Below are 21,276 nucleotides of genomic sequence, written 5' to 3'. Positions count from 1 at the left end.
CTGTTTTCTTTTTTTAAAATACGTCCATCAGCTGTAAAACTCAGAGAGCTATTATCTGTAATATTTTGGTCATACGAAAGATTCAGTGACAGAACCGAGCCCAGCAGTCAACAAACACTTGAGGAGTCAGTCTAAGGAAATTGTTTCCAGTATGACATTTCTGGTGTTACGTACTCCAGTATGACACCCCGGGCTGATTATGCAGCCAGGTACCTGCCAGGTTGCGGTCCGGGTGGAAGCAAACGAAAAAAGCCTTTCCAAAACCATCACCGAAACGTAAGCACGTTGTGAACGAAGCCGCGTCCCTACGAGCCCAGCGCTGCCGAGCCGGCGCCCTGAGCCCAGGGCCGCCCGTCCCCGGCCCTGACCTCGGCGGCGGCAGCGGCGGGGCGGCCGCTCTCCGCGCCCCTTCTGCCGCGGGGGGAGCGGGGCGGCCGAGCCTCCCTCCGCGCAGCCGGGCCTGGCGGCGGTGTGTGTGTCCCCGTCCCGTCCCCCGCCCCGCCGCCGCCGCCGGCTCTCCGCGGGGAGCAGCGCTGCGCGGTGCCGCCTCCCTCCGCGCCCGCGGGGCGGCCATGCGGAGGCTGCGCGGGGCGCGGGCGGCTCTGGCGCTGCTGCTGGCGGCGGCGCTGGCCCCGGGGCCGGCGCGGCCGCACCCGCAGTGCCTGGACTTCAAGCCGCCGTTCCGGCCGCCGCGGGGCCTCGCCTTCTGCCGGCGCTACGCCGACTTCGGCTGCTGCGACCCGCGCCGCGACCGCGCCCTGCTCCAGCGCTTCTACCGCCTCAGCGCCCGCCTCGACGGGCCCACCTACGCCGCCTGCGCCGGGCACCTGCAGGACCTGCTCTGCCAGGTGAGGCGTCCCGGCACGCCGCGCCCGCCCGCCGCATGGGGCTCCGGGGAGCTTCTGCTGCACGGCGGGGATTCAGCTGCACGGGGGAACCGGGCCGCACAGGGGGCATCAGCCGCACAGGGGGATTCAGCCCCGGCACGGCGCTTTGGCCCAGGTGTGGGTGCTTTAGCCCAGGCGTGGGTGTATTAGTCCATGGGGGGTGCACTGGTCCAGGCACAGGCATTTTAGACCTCACAGGGGTGCGGGAGCCATGACATGGGCACATCAGCGCAGGAATGACTGCATCGACCCGTGCAGGGCTGCATCAGCACAGGCATAGGGGGCTTAGGGCAGCACAGGGGTGTGTGAGCCATGGACCCCTCCACAGGTCTGTCCGCTGTGGCACTAGTGCCCAGACCCACGCACGGGTGCATTGGCCCATGTGCGGGTGCATCAGGGATTAGTGCAGCAGCCTAGACGTGCTCCCAGGCACTGTCAGGAACAACTGTCCATCGTTAGGTTTCCCAGTGGACTTTTCCACCTTTGGCAGGTGTTTGAAAGAGGAATATGAGTGTTCTTCTGCTTTAATTTATGAGCAGCAATGCTCTTGGACTTGGTGAAGACACCCAGGAGGGGACCAGCTTGCACAAGACATGCTCCTTGTTATGCCCAACTTACGGGATCAAGTGGGTTTCGTACTGGGTTACAGCATCCTGAGAGGCCCTTAGTATGTGCCAGGTGCTAACAGTCCTGACCGTGGGTGCAGAGTAATGCCTGAGGATGCGGCCTAGAAACCTCTGTGGTGGCCATCCCGCACGGGGGAAATTTCCACTCGGGGTTGATGTTCTGTGGCCAGATAGGATAACGGGATGATCACAGTCTGCGCAGAGCACAGCGTCTGACTCTATCATCAGCGGTGGCCTCGTATGTGTGAAAATGCCCATGAGACAGAGCAGTGGCAGCTCTGTGCTGTGCAAGTGTAAATCTTAAATTAATTCAGACAGTGGAGTCTTGTCTGCTGTGCTCAGATGGGATCAAAATGGCTTTTCAGAAATCCTGCTCTTAGCATTTTGCAGGCTACCTCTTGTGTTCCTGAAAGCATGAAGAGAAAACCAACCCTTTTCCTCGACAGCTTCTAGAGATTTGACTTTTATTTCATCTCACGTTGTACTGGAAGCAAAAAACCTTTGAGTATATTCCTGAAACAAGCGGTGTCCAAAAGTCAGTTTGCAAATAGGAAACCAGTTAACAGTGCCTGCTAAGCACTCCTTCTGCCTCTGGAAGCGATAAGTAAGTCTCCTGCGTACATCAGAAACCTGACCATTGAAAATTTGTTCAGAAGCAGTGAAATATTTCAGTGTGGGAAAAATGATTCACTGAAATGTTCTGATGAGCTCAGTGCATCACCAGCCCAGATGTGGCTACAAACCATCACCTCTGGCTGCGCAAGCACAAAATGGGAGTTTGGGCATTGCAAACACTCCAGAACACTCTGCTTCTATTCATTTGTTATATATACAATTTATATCCTAGACCTGAATTAGTAAGTGGGTTTCTGTGACTTATTCAGTGTGCTCACAATTCATGATTTCTCTCAAATGTGATCAAATTATTTTGACACGTGTTGCAGCTTGTACTTGTGGTGAGGATTCCTACCTTCTCTTAAATTGTGATTTGCTACGTGGTGCTGTTTCTGTTCCTCGTGGAAGGGCAAATGGAAGAGCAGCAACACCCTTCCCTCCATGCTGCCCATGATCCCCCAGCCCCAAAAGAGGGTCTTCCCCCACCCAGAAGCAGGCTGAGAGGTTGCCTTTGGCCTTGGGGGAGAGCAGGGCTGCGGTGGGACACCCCCCTGCCTGCCCCACAGCCTCAACACCTGGAGGTATTTTGAGGGGGGCAGCGGGTCTCAGGGATGTGTGTGGACGTGGATTGTTATGTGGTGGGATACAGGACACCAGACTGCAGGAGAGCAGATGCCTCGTTCTGCTTCTCGGGGAACAGCTTGCTTAAAGGCTTGAGTTTCCAGATGGAGGTGGACAGGGAATGTCAGGAATTACGTGAACGTTAGACACTTTCCTGAGGAGTCTCATTGCTTCCCCCAGGCTGATAGCAGCAGTAAAAAAGCCATTGTTTGATGTGGGTGTTCAGCCAAATTCAGACTGTTGCAATTCCTCAGATAAATAGCTGCCTCTGAATTCCTGGAACAAATAAGACGGATTTAGCTAACTTGTCTTAATATCACTTGTTTTATTTTCTGATGAGTTATTTTCATACTGTGAGCTTGTTCCAGTTACTGATCATCAGCCCATTAGTTTCCCTGGTCTTTGGACCACATCGTAGTTTAAAATGAGCGAACAGACCATGTCATTTGGAAACGAGAATTCAGATCTGTTAGCGATGCTGGGCTGTGACCGAGTGTAGAGTTTCATGGTGTTTTGAGTCAGTGGACATGACAAGATGATGCAAAGGGTGAAGGACCACAACATTTGATCCAGAAGCAGGGAAATTCAGGATCAGGCGTCAGGCTCTGTCTCTTGTGGAATAAAAGTTGGAAGATATTCTGAATGTATCTGGAAAATACCCTAGACACATGCTTGTCTGGCTCGTGAATGATCTCTGTACATCACCGCCAGCGTAATGCCACTGTAAATAGCTGTATGCCACCAGGAACGTGGTAAGGAGTGAAGAAGTCATCCACAACAGCTATTCAAACACACCTGAGGCTGGGGTGAACAGCCCGCAGTGGTGAAGGGACAGGGAAACCATACCTCTGCGCTATTTTTAATTCCCATGCTGAAGCCAGGACATGGCTTTATAATGCCTAAGATCACTGCTTGCTTTCAAGGAGGCTTTCAGAGAACCAGGTACACACCGGTACTCAAGCAGTGGTCTTCCTCTCTCTGAATGTGAAACCTCCGTCGGCAGCAACAGGCTGAGCTCCCATCCAGCCCTGCCTTCACATTCCTTTTCTCTTTCGTTTCAATTTGTTTTCCAAGGCCAAATTTTCAGTCATAACAACTGCATCGGGAAATGCTCCGGCTCTTTCTGTTGCTGGCGCACCTCGTGCAACCGAGCCGAGTGCCATTACCCAATCTGCCCGTGTAATTTCAGTGTTTTGTGTCACGCGCAATCTCCTTTTTACCACATTAATTCCTGCTCATTTGAAGGCATAATAACCTTAATTTTGCAATGAGTGGCTTGCCATTCCAGGAGGAAAGCTTATTGTACACTAATGATCTGTTATATGGCCTCTCAGTTTATTATGGTGTGTAATGGAAAATAAAATGAAAATTAAATATTATGTGTACTTATCAGCTAATATAAATACTTCAGTATCTTGGATGTTGTATCTTTTCAGCTACTGAATAGTGCTATAATCTGCATTAAGAAGTAGCTCCCTGTAGATTTAGAAATCTTTTTTTTTTTAATTTAAACTAAGCTGGTTTTGTTTGGAAGAAATGCCATCTAGGAATTAAAAAATACAGAATTTATTCAAGAAGGATCGTTTCTCTTCCTACCTTTCTTGCCTCAGTTATTTATCTGCCCTGTGAAAATAACTGAGCCTCCACTGAGTCATGTTATGTTATTTGGAGAGGACTTTTGAGATGCTTGTCAGGAAGATGCATTACAGCTGGAAAATAGTGTGTGTTTATTACAAGGAAAAGTCCTTGCAAAGCAAAACTGAGTCACTTTGGTCAGTTTGTAATTTACAGACAGTGTTACTGGATGGCAGTGGCTTTTTACATAAGGAAAATGTGCCTGTCGGAGTTCTTGTAATGGAGAATACAACGAACTATGTGAACTTGATTCAGTCCTTAGATAGATTTCCAAGGCTGCGCCTTCCATAAACTGGGGTTGTGCTGCAGTCACTGCCAGTGGACCGTGCCTGGCTTATGGCCATTTGGTGCTCACTGCCTGAAATCCTGTAGCCCGAGCATTGCCCACAGAACTTGGTGACCGGTGTCATGATCATGAGATTCATTACACCACTTCTAATCAGGTATATAAAGTGTCTGTAGGCAAATATCCACAGGCAAAGGCAGCTGCACCCAAGCAAGTCTGGTGTATGCAGTGATGGCATCCCAGGGCTGGGTGCACTGCACAGTAAAAAGGATGAGCGTCCTTCTCTTCTCCTCCTACGCTTGCTCATCCCGCTCCTTCCAACCTGTACATCACATCTGTGTTTGAGGTGCGTGTCTGGATTGTCGAATGACGAGATATGGAAATTGCAGGCTTTTGCCCCACTGACCTTTCCCGTTCCCTGCTCAGCCTGGAGATGCAAGACCTGAATCTTCTTAGCTAACTCCTTGGTTTCACTGCTGTGCTGTGGTGAAGCTGCTCGGTATTTCATAGATAAAGTCAGAGCATCCAAGATAGAAAAGTCTCTTTTTCCCCAGTACAGTCTGCTGGGGTGTTGTAGCAAGATATATGTCATCACTGGTTTTCTCGTGTTAGTGCTATGGTTGGAATAAATGAATAACAGCATGAGGAAGCCAGCTTTCACCAGGAATATTGAAGATCATTTCTGTGAATGCTGAGATAAACCCCCTTTCTAAGATCTTTTCCTCTGTTAATATATCTTCAGAATAAACCACAACATATGTTGTAATTAAGGTGAAATTTCTCCAATTAGTATTGCTGCTCAGCTGTTTCAAATCTGGTCCAAGAAATTTTTCTCTCTCCTTCTAGGAATGTTCTCCATATGCAGCTCACTTGTACGACGCTGAGGATCCCTCCACCCCCGTGCGGACGATACCAGGACTTTGCCAAGACTATTGCCTGCAAGTGTGGCAAAAATGCCGCTCCATTTTTCGCTATCTCTCTGCAGATCAAGAGTTAATTGCACTGGAGAACAACATGGCAAAATTCTGCCGTTACCTGTCCTTGGAGGACACAGACTACTGTTTTCCACACCTGCTAGCTAACCAGAACCTTAACCAAAACCTGGGGTTAGTCACCGCCGACGCGGAGGGCTGTCTCCAGCTCTGCCTCGTCGAGGTTGCCAATGGGCTGCGCAATCCCGTAGCGATGGTGCACGCCAACGATGGTACCCACAGGTTCTTCATTGCGGAGCAGGTTGGCCTGGTGTGGACCTACCTCCCCAATCGATCCAGGCTCGAAAAGCCATTTCTGAACATCAGCGAGGCCGTACTTACCTCACCTTGGGAAGGAGACGAGAGAGGTTTTCTAGGTATTGTCTTCCATCCTAAATTCAAATTTAATGGTAAAGTGTATGTCTACTATTCAGTTGAAGTTCGTTATGAAGAGAGAATCCGAATCAGTGAGTTCAGAATTTCTGCTGCTGACATGAATGCTTTGGACCATGGTTCTGAAAGGTATTGTACACACGTTTCTCTAGCAAATGTATTTAAGATCTCTGAGGGCAGCTTGTGCATTTTTAAAGGCTATTAATGAATGAGACTTATTTAGCTTAATATTGTTCTTGCATTCCAGTGTGGTAGCAAGTTAGTCCAAGTCCATGTGCAGCTTACTGAGACAGAGAATAGGCCTGTCCTCCGTGAATGAACTGCAAGCGCTCAGGGATAAATCTTGTGGCATTTCCCAGTTCTGGCATGTCAGAAGATTTAACTGAGCAGTTGATTAAACACTATTTACAGTTAGTATTTTGGGGGTTGGGTTTTGGTTGGGTTTTTTTTGGTATTGTAATGATTACCCTTTAAAAAAGACTTCTACAAAGCGTAAGTGAAATTCATTCCAAAGCCAAAGGTTTCCAAAATCGGTATAAATGAACTCAGTGATACCAGGCCAAAGATGGATTTGGCCCCACATTTCTTTATGTGAATGACAGCTCAACCCTGTGGTATTACAACTGTAATTACATAAAATGCAAACCTCTGGGCTACTGTTGAGCACATTTTGATTGGAAATTTCATTTGTTTGAGTCTGATCCTGCACTTGATCCATATTGATATGTGCAGATAATGAGAGGTTTGCTTTGTGGAGTCAGTCTATAGACTTATAACCTGCTGCAGAACCACATAATAGAACCACTGTTTTAAGAGACCCTTGAATATTACTAAGTTTTTGCTTTGTTACATGGGTTATATTGGAGGCTTTCCAGATACTCAGCAGTGGATGATTCTCGCTCAGAAATGCACTAATTGTAGCCTAATGACAGAAAGGGGACGCTGGTTTATAAAGCAATGACAACTCAGCATGAGCAGCACGGTAGATGACAGGTAAGGGGAACTGAAACGTGGTCCTCAGGAAAGAGGTTAAACCTGCAGATGTCAGGGCCCACGAGCTCTCTTGTTTAAAAATCCTCAGGCTCAACGTTTGTAACATTTTCTGTGCTTATTTAGCTGATGGTTAGTACTGCAAAAGCTTAAGAAAACAAAATTGTGGTCCTGTTGTGCTTGTGTAGGCACGGCTCCCACTGACTTCATCCTGAGATGCTGCCCAAGAGGCAGCTTTGGCCGGCACGTGGTGCGCGTTGCCTTAGCAGGAAGGCGTATGTCTGTTTGTCCGCAGATTTGTGCTCAGTGTGTTTTGTTTTCTTCCATCTTCTTTGGGAGGTGGAGGAGGATTCGCCTTTGTGTCCGCACAGGATGCTCCTTCGCTCCTGCTGCCAGCTGGAGTCTGTGCGCTCGTGCACAGTTACCTTATCTCAGAGGTGGTGCCGTTTAGCAGCAGGTGACAGAATAATTACATAGCTGGGTTCCTTCCCACAATTTACAGTCTGATCACAAACTATCAGTACTTTCAGAAGGGAAAAAAAATTGCTAAAAATGAAGTGGCGCAAGTGATTATTATTTGTTTTTGCAGCTATTAAGAGGCACTGTCAGCATGAAATCTGGACTTTTTTAGAAGCTGCAGTAAAATAAACTTCAGTTATTATACCTGGGAAGCTCCATTGCATGTATTTGTGGCTTTGCATTTCTATAAAGTTATCCTTTTATATATTTCAGCTTTTTCTTACTATGAAAGGGATGCCAGCTGCATAAAATAAACAGATAAAAGTAAGAGAGAGGTTTTAAAATTAAGGTAAGGGTTGCTGATACTGCTTTGAATAACTTTTGTTAAAATGTTAGTTTATTGGCTGCTTTTAACACTCTTTAAGCTTGTAAAGTTCTGTGTATGTAATTACCATTTAAGGATTCTTCTCTCTAAGAATTTAACTATTACTTAATGTTTGAAAAGTTTTAGGTTCACCTTGAAAGCGCCTGTCAGGATTGTGCCCAATGCTGTACAGATGCACAGACGGACTGGAGACCTTTCTCTTGCAGCTTACAATCAGATTTAAGCTGAGCTGCCTTTTCTTAAAAATTAAAAAAAAAAAAAAAGAAAAGAAAAAAAGGTTTAACAGGGAGGAAGGAATAGGCAAAGGAAAAGTACAATTAATTAAAAGTATATTCTATCTTGTGGTTTCCCAGATTTTCCTTATTACACAATTTGGTGTTTCTGTAATCCAGAAAATATGTTGGAATTATTTAAGGTTAGAAAATCAGCTATGCCCAAGTAACTTTCAGTAACGTGGATATGGAGGAATTTGCATCAAACCTGATCTGTTCCCGTTTCCATGTGTCAAAGGCAACATTGGCGTGACATTGCTCTGCCCTTTGCTTCGGGCTTGTGCAGTCGGCAATGCCTCCTCCCTGTTTTCACTTAGGGTAATCCTGGAAATAGATGAACCCGCTTCCAACCATAACGGAGGAGAGCTGCTCTTTGGAGATGATGGGTATCTCTATATATTTACTGGAGATGGAGGCATGGCTGGGGATCCTTTTGGGACCTTTGGAAACGCCCAGAACAAGTAAGAGCGGACCCGTCCCTACGGCAGCTCCAAGCCACCAGTGCGCATCCGTGGGGCAGTGGGTGTGGGAAGTCGGTGCCACCTGAAGGCTGTTTGGTGGCCCAAGGCAAATGAAATCAATAGCCAAAACAGAAAGAATTAAACTCTAGACTTTCCAAAAACCCCATCTCTGATGTTTAACCAAGGCCTAGTTTTATTTCTTTTTCTTTTTCTTCTTTCCTTTCTTCTCCCCATACAGATCAACCCTGCTGGGCAAAGTGCTGCGGATCGATGTGAACAACAATGACCGTGGGCCTCTGTACCGAATCCCTCCCGACAACCCTTTCCTTAACGACCCTAAGGCTCGCCCCGAAATCTATGCATATGGAGTGAGGAATATGTGGCGCTGCTCTTTCGATAGGGGCGAACCTCAAACCAAGGAAGGGAAAGGGCGGCTCTTCTGCGGAGACGTGGGGCAGAATAAATACGAAGAAATTGATATCGTTGAGAAAGGGAAAAATTACGGCTGGAGGGCAAGGGAAGGATTCAGCTGCTATGACAAAAAACTTTGCACCAATTCTTCAATGGGTAGATAGATGTTCTCTCTAAATTACCTGTCTTACACCATGCAGTTTTCTACACCGTCATTTTTAATTCCTGCCTTCAAAGCCTGGCTGCTTGGTGGAAAACACACATTTCTGAGATGTAAAACTATGCAGTCCCAGTCTAGAAGGGAGCTGACTTGGGGATAAATATTGAAAGTCCAAATGTTGCCATTTTTGAGTTAGGAGGCAAATGAAATGTGCTAGCTGTCCTTTTTCTAGGCGATCTGTGTTGTTAGTCAAATTGCCTGGTGATTCTGTGATTTAGGGTGACAATTTCATCTTTTCCACATAAAATAAACTTTCTTGGCGAAGCGAGAAAAATTTACAGCAATTGTATTTTTCTCCGTAACTCAGAAGCAGTGTCCTTATTTTAAAAAAAGAACGAAACATAGTATGTAAGCTGGCCAACCAGTATGCAGACTGCATGATTTGCAGGTAATTGAATGTACAGTGTATTTTTGTTTTTTTTTAGCTATGCCAAAAAGGAAAAGCTTTTTTTAAAAAAAAACAAACCACAAACCTTTTCAAACCTGGATTCAGGGTATTTGCTGGCTGGCTAAATTCTAGTGCACGTGTGAAGTCAGAGTGTTTTGTGCTGCAAGGTCTGATGTGAACCACATCTTGTGCTGGAGCATCTCCCCAGAGATCCAAGGCTGCAGTGGGCTGGCACTGGTTTGCACTAGCTGAGATCCTGATTTTTTTTTGTCTTCTATATGCTATGTGTTGCTGTTTAACTTCCTTCCTTTTATTAACTTTGTTTAACTTCCTTCCTTTTATTAACTTAACTGCAAGTACAGTGGTAGTGATTAAGTGTTTTTTACAACAATTTTGAGAGCAGGGAGCAGATTTTTTGCACTCCCTCTGCTGAAGCAGTTGTCAGAGAGCCCATTTAGTGCTCTCTTGTGTGACAGCACCTGTGTGAGCATTCATGGCAAGCACTTTACTGAGACCTCCAGGGTTTTGGAACAATTTCTGATGCCTTTAGAGACCCTTTTGTTAGAACAGTGAAGTGTCACAGCCCCTTTAAAACGATAAGCGCAGCTGAAGTGTAGAAAACATGTTAGATAAAATGCCCTTGGTGCAAGTCCCTCGCTCGCAGAGCTGCTGGCTTTGCTACTTGAGGCATCTGCTGTGTGGGCAGGGAGAAAGGCTGTGAGGAAGAGGAAGGGTGGGTACCATGAAGAAATACCTGTAACCCAAGAGTTTTAAAAGAAAAGGGAGGAAGCATTCAATGGAGACCCTCAAAATCAGCACATTTCCCGCTGTTTTGCTTCTGTCTTGTGTTTTAACTTGCATTTGACAATGAATGTGCCAGAACTACATCTTGCCTGTGCCATTCCATAAATATTTGATGGCCCTTTCAGGTTAAGCTCTCCTGTCTCAGGGAAACAGAAGCTATTTGCGCTGACATCTGACATATCTTTTCATCAGTGCCTGCAGCCTGGAGTTACCCATCTCTTTTTTCCATGGATGCAGTGACTCTTAAGAGTAACCTGCAAATTCACAGCAAAACCAGCCGGGCTGTGTAGAAATGGGTGAGAAGCAGCACTAACAGAGCTGGGTGGCAGTGGGACAAGAAGGGCTCGGGAGAACAGTGAGGTGTCTGGGTGATAGAGAGCCCTCGGGCTCATCAGGGATTCAGCTTATACTGCAAGCAGGACACCGAGCAGTCTCTCAGAGCTAGCTTGTCCTTGCTTCACACAGCCAGCTGGGCAGGGCTATCGAACGTGGTTCTGAAAAGGTGAAAATCAAACTAAACATGACTCTGTCGGCAGTTCATTTAATTAGAAAATGCTCAAATGAACCTGATCGTATCATCTAGTCTCAGAACTATCTAGATAAATGGCTATTCTGCATCACATGTAAAGCAAAGCAAGTCACAGATCTTTTCTCCTCTGCAGATGATGTGCTTCCAATTTATGCCTATCCACACAAAATGGGGAAATCCGTTACGGGAGGCTATGTTTATCGGGGTTGTGAGTCTCCAAACTTGAATGGCCTGTACATATTTGGTGATTTTATGAGTGGGTAAGTAAAGTTGGTGATTTCATGAGTGGGTAAGTAAGGCCCCCTCCCTGGAAGCGTTCAAGGCCAGGTTGGATGGGGCTTTGGGCTACCTGGTCTGGTAGAGGGTGTCCCTGCCCATGGCAGGGGGATGGAACTAGATGGCCTTTGAGGTCCCTTCCAACCCAAACCATTCTATGATATGATTCTGTGAAATACTTCAGACACTCACTAAGCTGTAACCCCAGCGGAAGCCTTCCAGCCGTACTACTGCCTACGAGTGCTGGTGCAGTCTGACCACTGAGGATATGCTGCTACTGGCTGCCTGCAAGCACTGGGCAAAGCCTGACTGCTCATTGCAGAGGGCTCACGTGGCATGTTTTATATAACCTTTAGTCCATGGTGCTGTGCAGGAATGCAATCTCTGCATTCCAGCAGCCATCCATGTTGCTGATTTACATAGTTCCAGTACAAATAAAGAGGCAATGATATGATGTTCATTTAAAGTCCTAGAAGCGGTGTAAAAAGCATTTGAATGCATCCTAAAAACCTCCACCACTCTGATGCAACGTTTTCAGACACCAAAGATATTGAACAAAAGAAAGTATTGTCCAGCAGTGAGTCTGTGTTGAAGCAGGCATGAGCCTGCCTTGTTTTTCCCCCACCTCCTCTGCCCTTGCTGTTTCTGCATCTCCCAGGCCTCTCGCACGCAGTCCTGATGCCCTGGTCCTGGGCGCAGGAGAGGGGCTGCAGAGCTGTGGTGAAGCCAAGTGCTATGCATCTCTGGTAAGGTCCCCCCAGTTTGACATCGCTTAAACCCTCCCATATTTTTTTTTCTTGGGCTTGTGTAGTCCCTGAAAGACAAAGTGTTGCAGGGTTGTATAATATATGTGTTTTAATATTAACAATCTTTTGTTTCTTGGAGGAGCTACAGCTCCTATAGTAGCCAATGCAGATAGGAAGCATTAAACATCCTTTCAGGTGTGCTGATTAACATTCATAAATCGTCATCTTCGTTGCTTGGTGCAAGTGCTTTTTTGCCTTGCAGACGCCTGATGTCTTTGAAGGAGGATCGTGCTACCAGAGAATGGCAGTACAGTGAAATCTGCATGGGGACGGGACAAACGTGCATGTTCCCTGGGCTCATCAATAACTATTACCAATACATCATCTCCTTTGCTGAAGATGAAGCGGGTAATCTTTTAACTTTATATCACACTGAATGACATGCTTGTGGTTTCTCTGCAGAGTAAAACACCTGAGAACGGGTCAGAGAGGGCTCCTGGGAGGCCGTGGGTGGTGGGGAGGCAGAGCACGAGTCTGTCAGTCATTAAAACACCAGTGGGTGAGACTCCCAGCATCTCCCAAATATCAAACCAAAGTTACAATCCTGATTTTGAGGCCAGTGTGCCACGCAGTGACTGCAGGGGGAATTGGAGAGGCAGTTCCCTCGGGACTGAGGCTGGGTGTGCTGCTGCCCGCACGCCTACCCTCTGGAGGGACGGGGAACGGGGGGGGCAAGTACAATAAAGCACAGCTTAGAAAAGAAACCTCCTTCTTCACAGTGCCATGCTGTGGGGAATGCAGGCCCTGAGAGGCTGAGAAGCTGATACCCAAGCGAGAACAAATCTATGCTAGTCAAGAAGGCTGTTGATGTTATTAATGAATACAGGAAAGCAGATGTAATGAACAGTAATTACGAACCTGCTCACCCTGGCCTGGAATATTTGTACGTCTCGAGGTGAAGCAGAATGAAAGCCCTACATTATGTCTCGAGTGAGGTATCAGCAAAAGGCTGGTTAAGTCCATATTTTATTAGTGCCAGTTGGGATTTTCCCTCACGTAAGACTGAAGGATCAGTCTCCGTGGAGCTTTGCATAGCTGTGTTTGTAAGACAGAGACATTTTGCTTTCAAAATGCCACTGCATTTTGAAAAGGAGGAAATAAAGAGTCCTGGGGTGAAAGCTGGTGGTTGCTCCCTTTGTTTGTGTAAGGGTATGGTTAATTGCCCAGCACTGCAGCGGGGCAGGCAGAGCGTGCAGCTCCTAACTGAGGATGGGGAGAGGATGACCCACGCGATGTTTAGCCCCATTGCTAAGCAGCCTCGTGCGCGGCTCAGCGACACAGGAGTTTGTGTTCGGCCCAGTTGTGGGGAGGTCCTGGCTTGTGGTCACAAGCACCCACTTCCAGAATGCCTCAGTTTTAAACATCTGTTTTTCCTGGAGATTATGTCGGGTGTGGATGTTGCATATATGCATTGCATATTATATAAATGCAAATTTTACCATGTAAATGTAAATCATCCAAACTAAGTATTAGCTCAAAAGTTTGACTTTGGAATTTTATCTTTTTTGGAGTTAAAAACCATTTTCTTTAATAGTCAATGTTTATGGAAGGTAAGGCTGTTTTGCAGTGCTGTGGCGAGAAGGATATCTTACCCTAAAATCAGAATAACTCAGTTTAAATCAGCTTTATGCCAGTTCAGAGGGCTGCCAAGTGCAGTATCAAGCTATTAATTGCAGCCCTTGCTCATGCGCTTGGGGAGCGGCGTCTCCCTCGTCCTGTACCTGTGAGCAGAGTCTGTGCAAAGTGGGGGTGAAACGCTGCTGCCCTTCTGCCTTGCGCTTTTCATACGTACTTTGCATAAGTAAAATAGAACTGGGTGAAAATTTGGGCTGAAGGCTGTTCTCAGAGGTACTATTTGCCTTGTGTTTGCTTTATTATACTGGAAAGAAAGCTGTTGGTAACAGTGTAGTGAGGTTTCTTTATCTGCAGTGAACAGTCTTCTCTTGCACCTTTTTGGTGTGCTGGGAATCTGGTTTTTTACAAGTTTATCACACAGTTTGTTTTAACAACCTTTTCTTCACGGAAGCATTTGGGTTTTTTGGGGTTGTTGCTGTGCTGAATGTTAATCCAGCCGGTGCAGTGGATGATGCGGTGGGGACACCTGTATTTTTGGCTCATCGCACAGCCGTTATAAAGCCAGCAGCCCTGTCCCCTGGCAGCTGAACAGGTCGGGGACACCCCAGGCACCGTGCTGTGTCTGTGGGGCACACATGTGATACAGCCTGTGTGCTTCATGGCCTGAGCATCCGTATTTCTGCCTGATAATTTCTGGGAAAGGAGTGGGATGTGAAGCACACATCACTGCGCCACAAAACGCAGTGCCAGGTGTTTCCCATCCCTGTTTGGATCAAGGCTGCCTCTGGCCTGTGGTTAATGGAGCCCACCAGAAAAAGGAAGAAAGCAGCCAGGTGGCTGGTTTCTGCCCTGGCAGCATCCGGAGGAGCTTGGTCTGCGGCAGCAGAGGAGAGCAGGGAGGAGAAGGGAGGCTCAGCGGCCAGCAGGAGCTGCCACCGACTGCCCACATCTCCCTTTGCTCGCTCTGACCTCTCTGCTCCTTCCCCTCTTCCCTTTGGGGTACCCATAGGAGGCCCAAATAAATCTGCTTTACGCACTAAACAGGTCTCCACTGCCTTTTTTTTGGAAGTATTGTGAATTTATTTTTGCTCTCTGGTCCTTTTCATTGGACTGCTCAAGTACTTGAGCGGGGAAAAGGGGGAGTGCCAGAGGAAATTCTTATCCCAGTTGCCCCTGCACAACAGGAGGAGAAGGATGGAAATGCAGTTAAGAGAAAATACGTCAAATAAATGGTGATGGAAGTTGTTTGTTAGGCTGAAGGTCAAGCCCTATCCATGTGACCTGACAGAGCTGTGACGAACCAAATGCCTTTCATGTGAGATAGATACATCTCATTTTGTGAGTGTGCGAGAGAAAGCAAAAGCAAAATCTTGTTCTCTTGTAATTCACGCCAAAGGAGTGCTTTATCCAAGAGAGCAGAAGACAGTGTGAACATTCTTCATTTCCTTTCCTTTCATTTTGACAATAGGAATTCAGAGTTTCACTGGTTTCCATTAGTGAAGTTAAAGAACACAGATCAGACTGAGATGACAGCTGAAGTCTGGGCAGCTGAACCTGCAGTGGAAATTTGTCCAAATAATATTTCATGACAACATGTAGAAGCTCTGGCTCACTAAGAGTATTTTATGCCATTGGACTGGAGATGAACTGTCACTACAAACCCCAGTACAAACCTACTTTGTTTCCTCCAGTAGCCCGATCTCCATGTCGGCCCCAGGTTTCCTGATGCACTCTGACGTGTGATGCAAAGTTCATGCCTTTGTGCTGTATGGGACAGAAACTCCAAGGAGAGTTTTCATGGCTGTGTTTGGTTTTTTTCCAGGAGAACTTTACTTCATGTCTACCGGCATACCGAGTGCCACAGCACCCCATGGAGTGGTATACAAAGTGGTGGACACCTCTAGGTATGAGATGTTCTTGTTGCAAAGCCTAAGTGTGGTGCGATGTGTCCAGGTGTGGATCTGATGAATGATGCTGACCAAGTAACTAGCTCTTCTCCCGTGCTGGGCCCCTCTGGTGCTTGATCAAGGAGTGGCTGGAGCAACCCGTTGTGGGTCTGCTTTGCTCCCGCAGTCATGGTGATCACCAATTTGTTATGGGGCCTGTTGGTGTTAGGAGGGTTGGGAGATTTGTTCCTGAAAGCTAAAGGACTATTTTATGGGTGGCTTGTCTTTCCCAGGCAAAGTTTCTACAGATTCCTGCCCAGAAGAAGGCAGTTTTCTCAAGGTGTTTACTCTCGGCTCTTCTCCGTCCCTTGTAGCCAGCTGCATCTCCCATGAGAGCCCCGTGCCCAGGCAGCTGCAGCCAAAGCTGACCCAGCGTGACCTGCAGTGCTTTCGCAGGCAAAACCAAAATGAACGTCAAAAAGTACATTATTGTTTGTGTTTCAAAGTGGAAAATGGTTTGGACAAGGAAATAAGACCATTGTTACACCTTCTGGATCCCATGTGCACATATCTTCAGACTGGGCAAGGCAGGGAATAGTTATGTTTTATGAGAGGACTTATAGCTGTTTTTTCCATCTTCCTGTTTTTTAAGCATTACTATTATTGGCGAAACACCAAAGTAATTTCAGCCAGACATGTAGAGTGAGACTTTTGTAGCTTTTATTTTTTTTAAAACAGATTAAATTTACAGCTTTAGCTATCTGAGCATTTTGAACCAAACCTCTTTTTTTGGTTTTATGTTGGAACCAGATGCGAAAGTTAAACAGCCTCCAGAGCTGCCGTGTGTTTTCCTCCGACTCTCCTTGTCAGGAGCGTTTTCCATTATCTCACACAGTGGAAGAGTTCCTGTAAACTGTGTATTAAGAGGCTGGTATTACGCAACCTTTGCAAAAATAAAGCAAGCAGCAGTCAAAAAAAAGTCATAAGTTTAAGTTTAAAAAGAAGTTCCTTTAGTGTGTTGAGTTCAGCAATACAAATAAGAAAGAACTCATAGGAAAATTCATAAAAGTAGGGAATGTGTCTGTGGCAGTAGTTGAGGGGAGCTCTTTGCCTTCCACAGAAATGCACATGCAAACAATCTAATTACAAAGGAGTTATACCCTCCAAATGCAAACATCATGCATTTTTGAACCAGTTGAAAACCTCTGAAGAAGGCTGCAGATCAACGAGCCAGCCGGTGTAGGAAAAAGTGATGATGAACTGGATGTAACTTCTCAGAAGTGAGATTTACCGCCATGACAAACAAAGTTGTGTCAAAATAATGCGTCAGACTAAGAGGAAGCCTCTGTAGGAGACACTTAAAGCTCTTGTTCAAAACTAATGCATTTTTGGTACTATTTTTGTAGTGGTTAGTCTTTTGTTTGGCTTTAGTTACAAATAATAGTGTGTTATTTTGCTTCTCTGAAGACAGCCTGAAAACTTGCTTACACATGACAGATGTTCAACATACACTGTGTTTTGTGATTTTTATTTTCAGTTTGATTAATCTCTTTCTGTAATGCTTGAACCTGCCAGTGTTTTATTTCCTTAATGGATTGAGCAATGGCAAGTGAAAACACAGCCAGAGGACTCCACTGCCTTGTGAATATTTGGACTTTGATCAACGGAGATATGTGATTGTTTAATTATGTTTTCTACTGTAAGAGATTACTTGGATCATTTAAACAGACATTTATTTTTTTTGTAATGAGCGTTACTTTCACTGAAGAACAATGGGAAGCTAAGGCTCATGATGCCAGGGGAAAGGAATTAATTGTGGGCTGTATGTGTCCCTTTTTTCTCAGGAGAGCACCACCAGGAAAATGCCGAGTTGAGCCGTCGCCAGTGAAAGTAAAAAGCAAACTCATCCAGTTTGTGCCAAAGGAGAGTAAGTGTCACTGTTGCTGGTTATTATTGGTGCATGTGAGCTGGCGGTAAATACAAACTCCAGGCTCACACTATCTCTATGCGTGGAGACCACCCAGAACTTCACTCTTCAGAGTAGCCTCAAAATTAATTCTTACAAGCTGTTTTGGATCTGAAGAGTTGTTTCAAATAAGGCATAAGGTATTTCCCCTCTCCTGGCCATGTGAAATCTTCTCTGTAGTTTCTGCCCCTGTACATTTTCCCTTTTCCATGCTACATCGTAAGGGTTTCATTACCACTAGTTTGGTTTCCCCAGAACTGTTTCTGTACTGAGATCCTGTGCTCGATGGTGTTTTTCTGTTCTGAGTGATTTTTTGCAGTGCATTCAGGTAGTGAGGAGCACTTCAGGAGCTGAAGGATATGATGGCTAAAGGGTTGGGAAGTAGCTGATTGAGCGAGATGAGGACTGAGTCATTGTTAGTTGTGAGTGAGAGAATACGGGGATGAGAAAATGCTCCCAAAAGAACTGATGTGATCAGCCATTCAGGTGAACTTTTGGCTTATCCAAACCCTCCAGGGCTTTTTGATTGCTTCATACTGAATGAAGTATTGTACTGCTAAAGCTGGAGTAGTCAACGATGTGGGTGGATCTGCAGCAAGCCAAGTACTATTTATGTTAAGTGCAGAAACCTAAATACACTATTAGGATCTCAAAATTAGATTAGGCAGCATCACCTTTCTTTTCCCCTGTGCATTTTGTTTACACATGTAAGAACCTAGGCAGTACTATAACAACTTTGTTGTGAAGTTAATATTACTGTAGGAACTCTAATGTCAGAATACTTTTATTTAATTTTTAATTTCATTAATCATGTTACACTGCATTTGAGTCATTGACAGTTTCTACAGCTTTGACTTCGGGGAGGAATGAGGGCACTCAGCACCTTGCAAGATTGAGTCTTTAAGGTGGAACAAGATCTAAGGCTAATTATTAACTGTTGACATGCCTGCGCACTCAGCACGTCTTCAGAAAGGTTCTCCTTTGCAAGCTGTGCATGCAGTTTCCAAACATTGGTAACTTGGTTCATGTTCTACCAGCTTTGTTTCTGCTTATGCATTATTCTCTATGCAAGTCCAAAGTTCAGATTTTTAAAGTACACCTATAACTAAATCTTCTGGGTTTGTTTACAAGGTAGTTTTCATCACAAAATAAAACCTAGAAACAGTGGGAGAGGTTCCACTAAGTGTCTCAAGAACTAAATTCATGTGTAGGTGAAAACCAAGCATGAAGATTTTGATTCAGAAGCATGCAAACAGAATGTGTGGCTGTAAATATTTTGCCCTTTTGGTTAGTGCTTAGTGTGAATGTAACAGAATCGCCAAGGCATGCGGCTTGCATTAGCTGGATGAGTGCATTTGTTGGAAACATATGTAATAAATAGCTTGATGAAGAGTAATATATAATAACAACTTGATTCAGGGAGGTGAGAAGCACTCTCAGGTGGCCATTAGCTTTCATGCAGTCCTACACAGCATTATATGAGTTCCAGGATTTTTAAGTGCTTTGCCAGATTGGGCTCCAGCAACTGAGGTGTGCACAGGTAAGGCTTTCACATCTATTTCCTGCCTTCAGAACCTCAGCTTCCAGAGAAAGGAAATCTTTTCATGCTACAAATACAGTTCTGCTCCAAATAGGGTTATTTGAAAAAACTGGACCAGTGCAAGGATTTGTCTTTTGGGGACAATAAATACTAAGGGTGAATAAGGCAGTCATATTTCTCCCCATCTGTATGCTACAAAGCAAATGATGAATGAGAAAATGGCTAAATCTGGGATATAATTCAATAAGTCGTGATGTCTTTGCAAATGTCTGTGACACTGTCCCAGCTCAGTTGATTGTTATTCTAAGCAATTCTGAATTGCTTCCTTCTGACAAGCTAAAACTTACTTTTAAGCTAAAAATAGAGCACATGTGAATAAGTAAGTCCAGTAACGCCTGGAAACTGTGACAGCAAAGACTTTTCAGCTCTTCAGAGTTCAAGGCTCTTTTTTTTTTTTCATAAGGAAGAAAAAAACCCAACCCCAAATCCTGTTTTATGTGTTGTCCTGGCAACTCCGTTCCTTTTGCACATTCCAGTTGCCAGAGAGAATTGATTTTGAATGTTCCTGATTTCAGCTCCTCTGAATAAAGCATCTGGCCCAGTGGGGAGGCCAGCGCTCTCGGTCTGGTAATGATCCAATCATTAGTAATGACGAGAGGAGCAGGAATAGTGCCTGTCTTTAAAATGCTTTCAGCAGGGGAGAAGGGTATGGTGGGGAACTCCTCTTCTGACCCTGAAACTCCAGCGCCCACCCTTTAATGGCCAGGCTGAGGTTTTGCCGATAAACTGCATGGAGTTTCCTTCTTGGGAGAGGATTACTAGTTGGCACTAAGCCCCGCAGTCCTCTTTGCTAACTAAAAGCAGCCGACATTTTTCGCTGAGGAAATATTGGCTCAATGGAAGCCTTGTCGCTTCTCAATAGGATTTAGTAAGCAAATTCCAAGAAACAAGTTAAATAAGTAAAAAATCAGCGCTGGTTTCGTTTAGTTGTCTTTAAGTAATGTCCGTAGATTGCAGGCTGATGGTTTCCTGGGTTTTTCCCACAACAGAGCTTATTGTGAAAACACCAACGCCACGTCCCCGGCTGAAGGCCACGGCTGAGGCCCCACGGGGAGGCAGACCAGAACCCGAAACCCCCCGCACGCCAGCTGTGGACTGGGTGGACCAAGCCCCGCCGCCGCCGGGGAACCGAAGCAGGACACCCACCACGCCAGCGCCGAGCGGCAGGACCCCCAAGCCCAGGAAGGGAGGAGAGAGGAGGGGGCAGCGCAGGAAGAAGAAACCCCCCGGCACGGCCCCGCCGCTGCGAAATGGCGCCGTGCGGCTGATGGAGCAGCAGGGCCGCGGCCGGAGCCGGGGCCGGGTGGAGGTTTACATCGACGGGGAGTGGGGTACGGTGTGCGACGATGGCTGGAGCTCGCTCGCTGCTGCCGTGGTGTGCCGCCAGCTGGGCTTCCCCTACGTGGTGCGGGCCAGCAAGAAGGCAGAATTTGGGGAAGGGACCTCCCTTCGCATTCTCCTGGATGATGTCCAGTGCTTCGGGCAGGAGAAGACGCTGCTGGAGTGTGCCCACGCCGAAGTTGGCACGCACAACTGCTCCCACGAGGAGGACGCCGGTGTGGTGTGCAGCCGGGAGGAGGTGGCAGACTGATGACAGAGGAGCATGGACCCTTCTTGCCTGACCCTCTAAACCGGTGTCAGTACCGAGGAGGGTGTGCTGTGCCTTGAGGATGCTGCGTCTGTTCAAAGGGATCTTGCTGTTTTCTTTGTGTTCATCCCCATCCATCTGTCTTGGAGGGAAAGAAAAAGTAAAATGAAGCAGTGACTTGAGTATGTCATGGGCAGGGACTGCGTTTGTATGGGGTTTTTTATAAGAAGAAAACCCCAAAAACCAGCCATTATGGGTTAGAAAAAAGATGCATCCTGTTGCCCTTGCACCTTTCAAAATACAACATTCCACAGCCGTGCTTCACAGTGTTTCACCAATAAATAAATTCCCAAATGACCACGCTTTGCTCTTGCTTGTGGAAGTGTTTGCATTGTTGGGCTTGCTTTGCCACCTGCAGCTCAGAGTGGTGGTTTCTAAGTATGTGTAAAACTGTGCCTTTCTTTGCAGAATACAAAAGTAGAATTTTGGTTAACTTTCCATGACTAGTTTACAGAGTCACAGAATTAAAGGAAAATGATTCTTCTGTAATGCTTTATATTGCTATAAGCCTATTGGTTATCAAAGATAACTGCATCTAAGCAAAATCAGATAAATTATAAAATGTC

At 46.1% G+C, this 21,276-nt stretch overlaps 1 protein-coding gene across 1 annotated transcript; it reads left to right on the top strand.

The window, feature by feature from the left end:
- The first annotated feature begins 353 nt into the window (after positions 1-353).
- Positions 354-21,012, top strand: HHIPL1 (HHIP like 1). Its single transcript, XM_075753582.1, has 9 exons — positions 354-848; positions 5,517-6,163; positions 8,458-8,601; positions 8,840-9,168; positions 11,087-11,213; positions 12,238-12,383; positions 15,433-15,514; positions 17,341-17,423; positions 20,052-21,012. Exons 1-9 carry the CDS (start codon positions 573-575, stop codon positions 20,651-20,653), a joined length of 2,436 nt encoding a protein of 811 aa, XP_075609697.1. The 5' UTR covers positions 354-572; the 3' UTR covers positions 20,654-21,012.
- Positions 21,013-21,276: the final 264 nt, after the last annotated feature.

The sequence above is a fragment of the Balearica regulorum genome, chromosome 5, assembly GCF_011004875.1.
Source record: "Balearica regulorum gibbericeps isolate bBalReg1 chromosome 5, bBalReg1.pri, whole genome shotgun sequence".
NCBI lineage: Eukaryota > Metazoa > Chordata > Aves > Gruiformes > Gruidae > Balearica > Balearica regulorum.
This window is presented reverse-complemented; position numbering and strand designations above follow the sequence as displayed.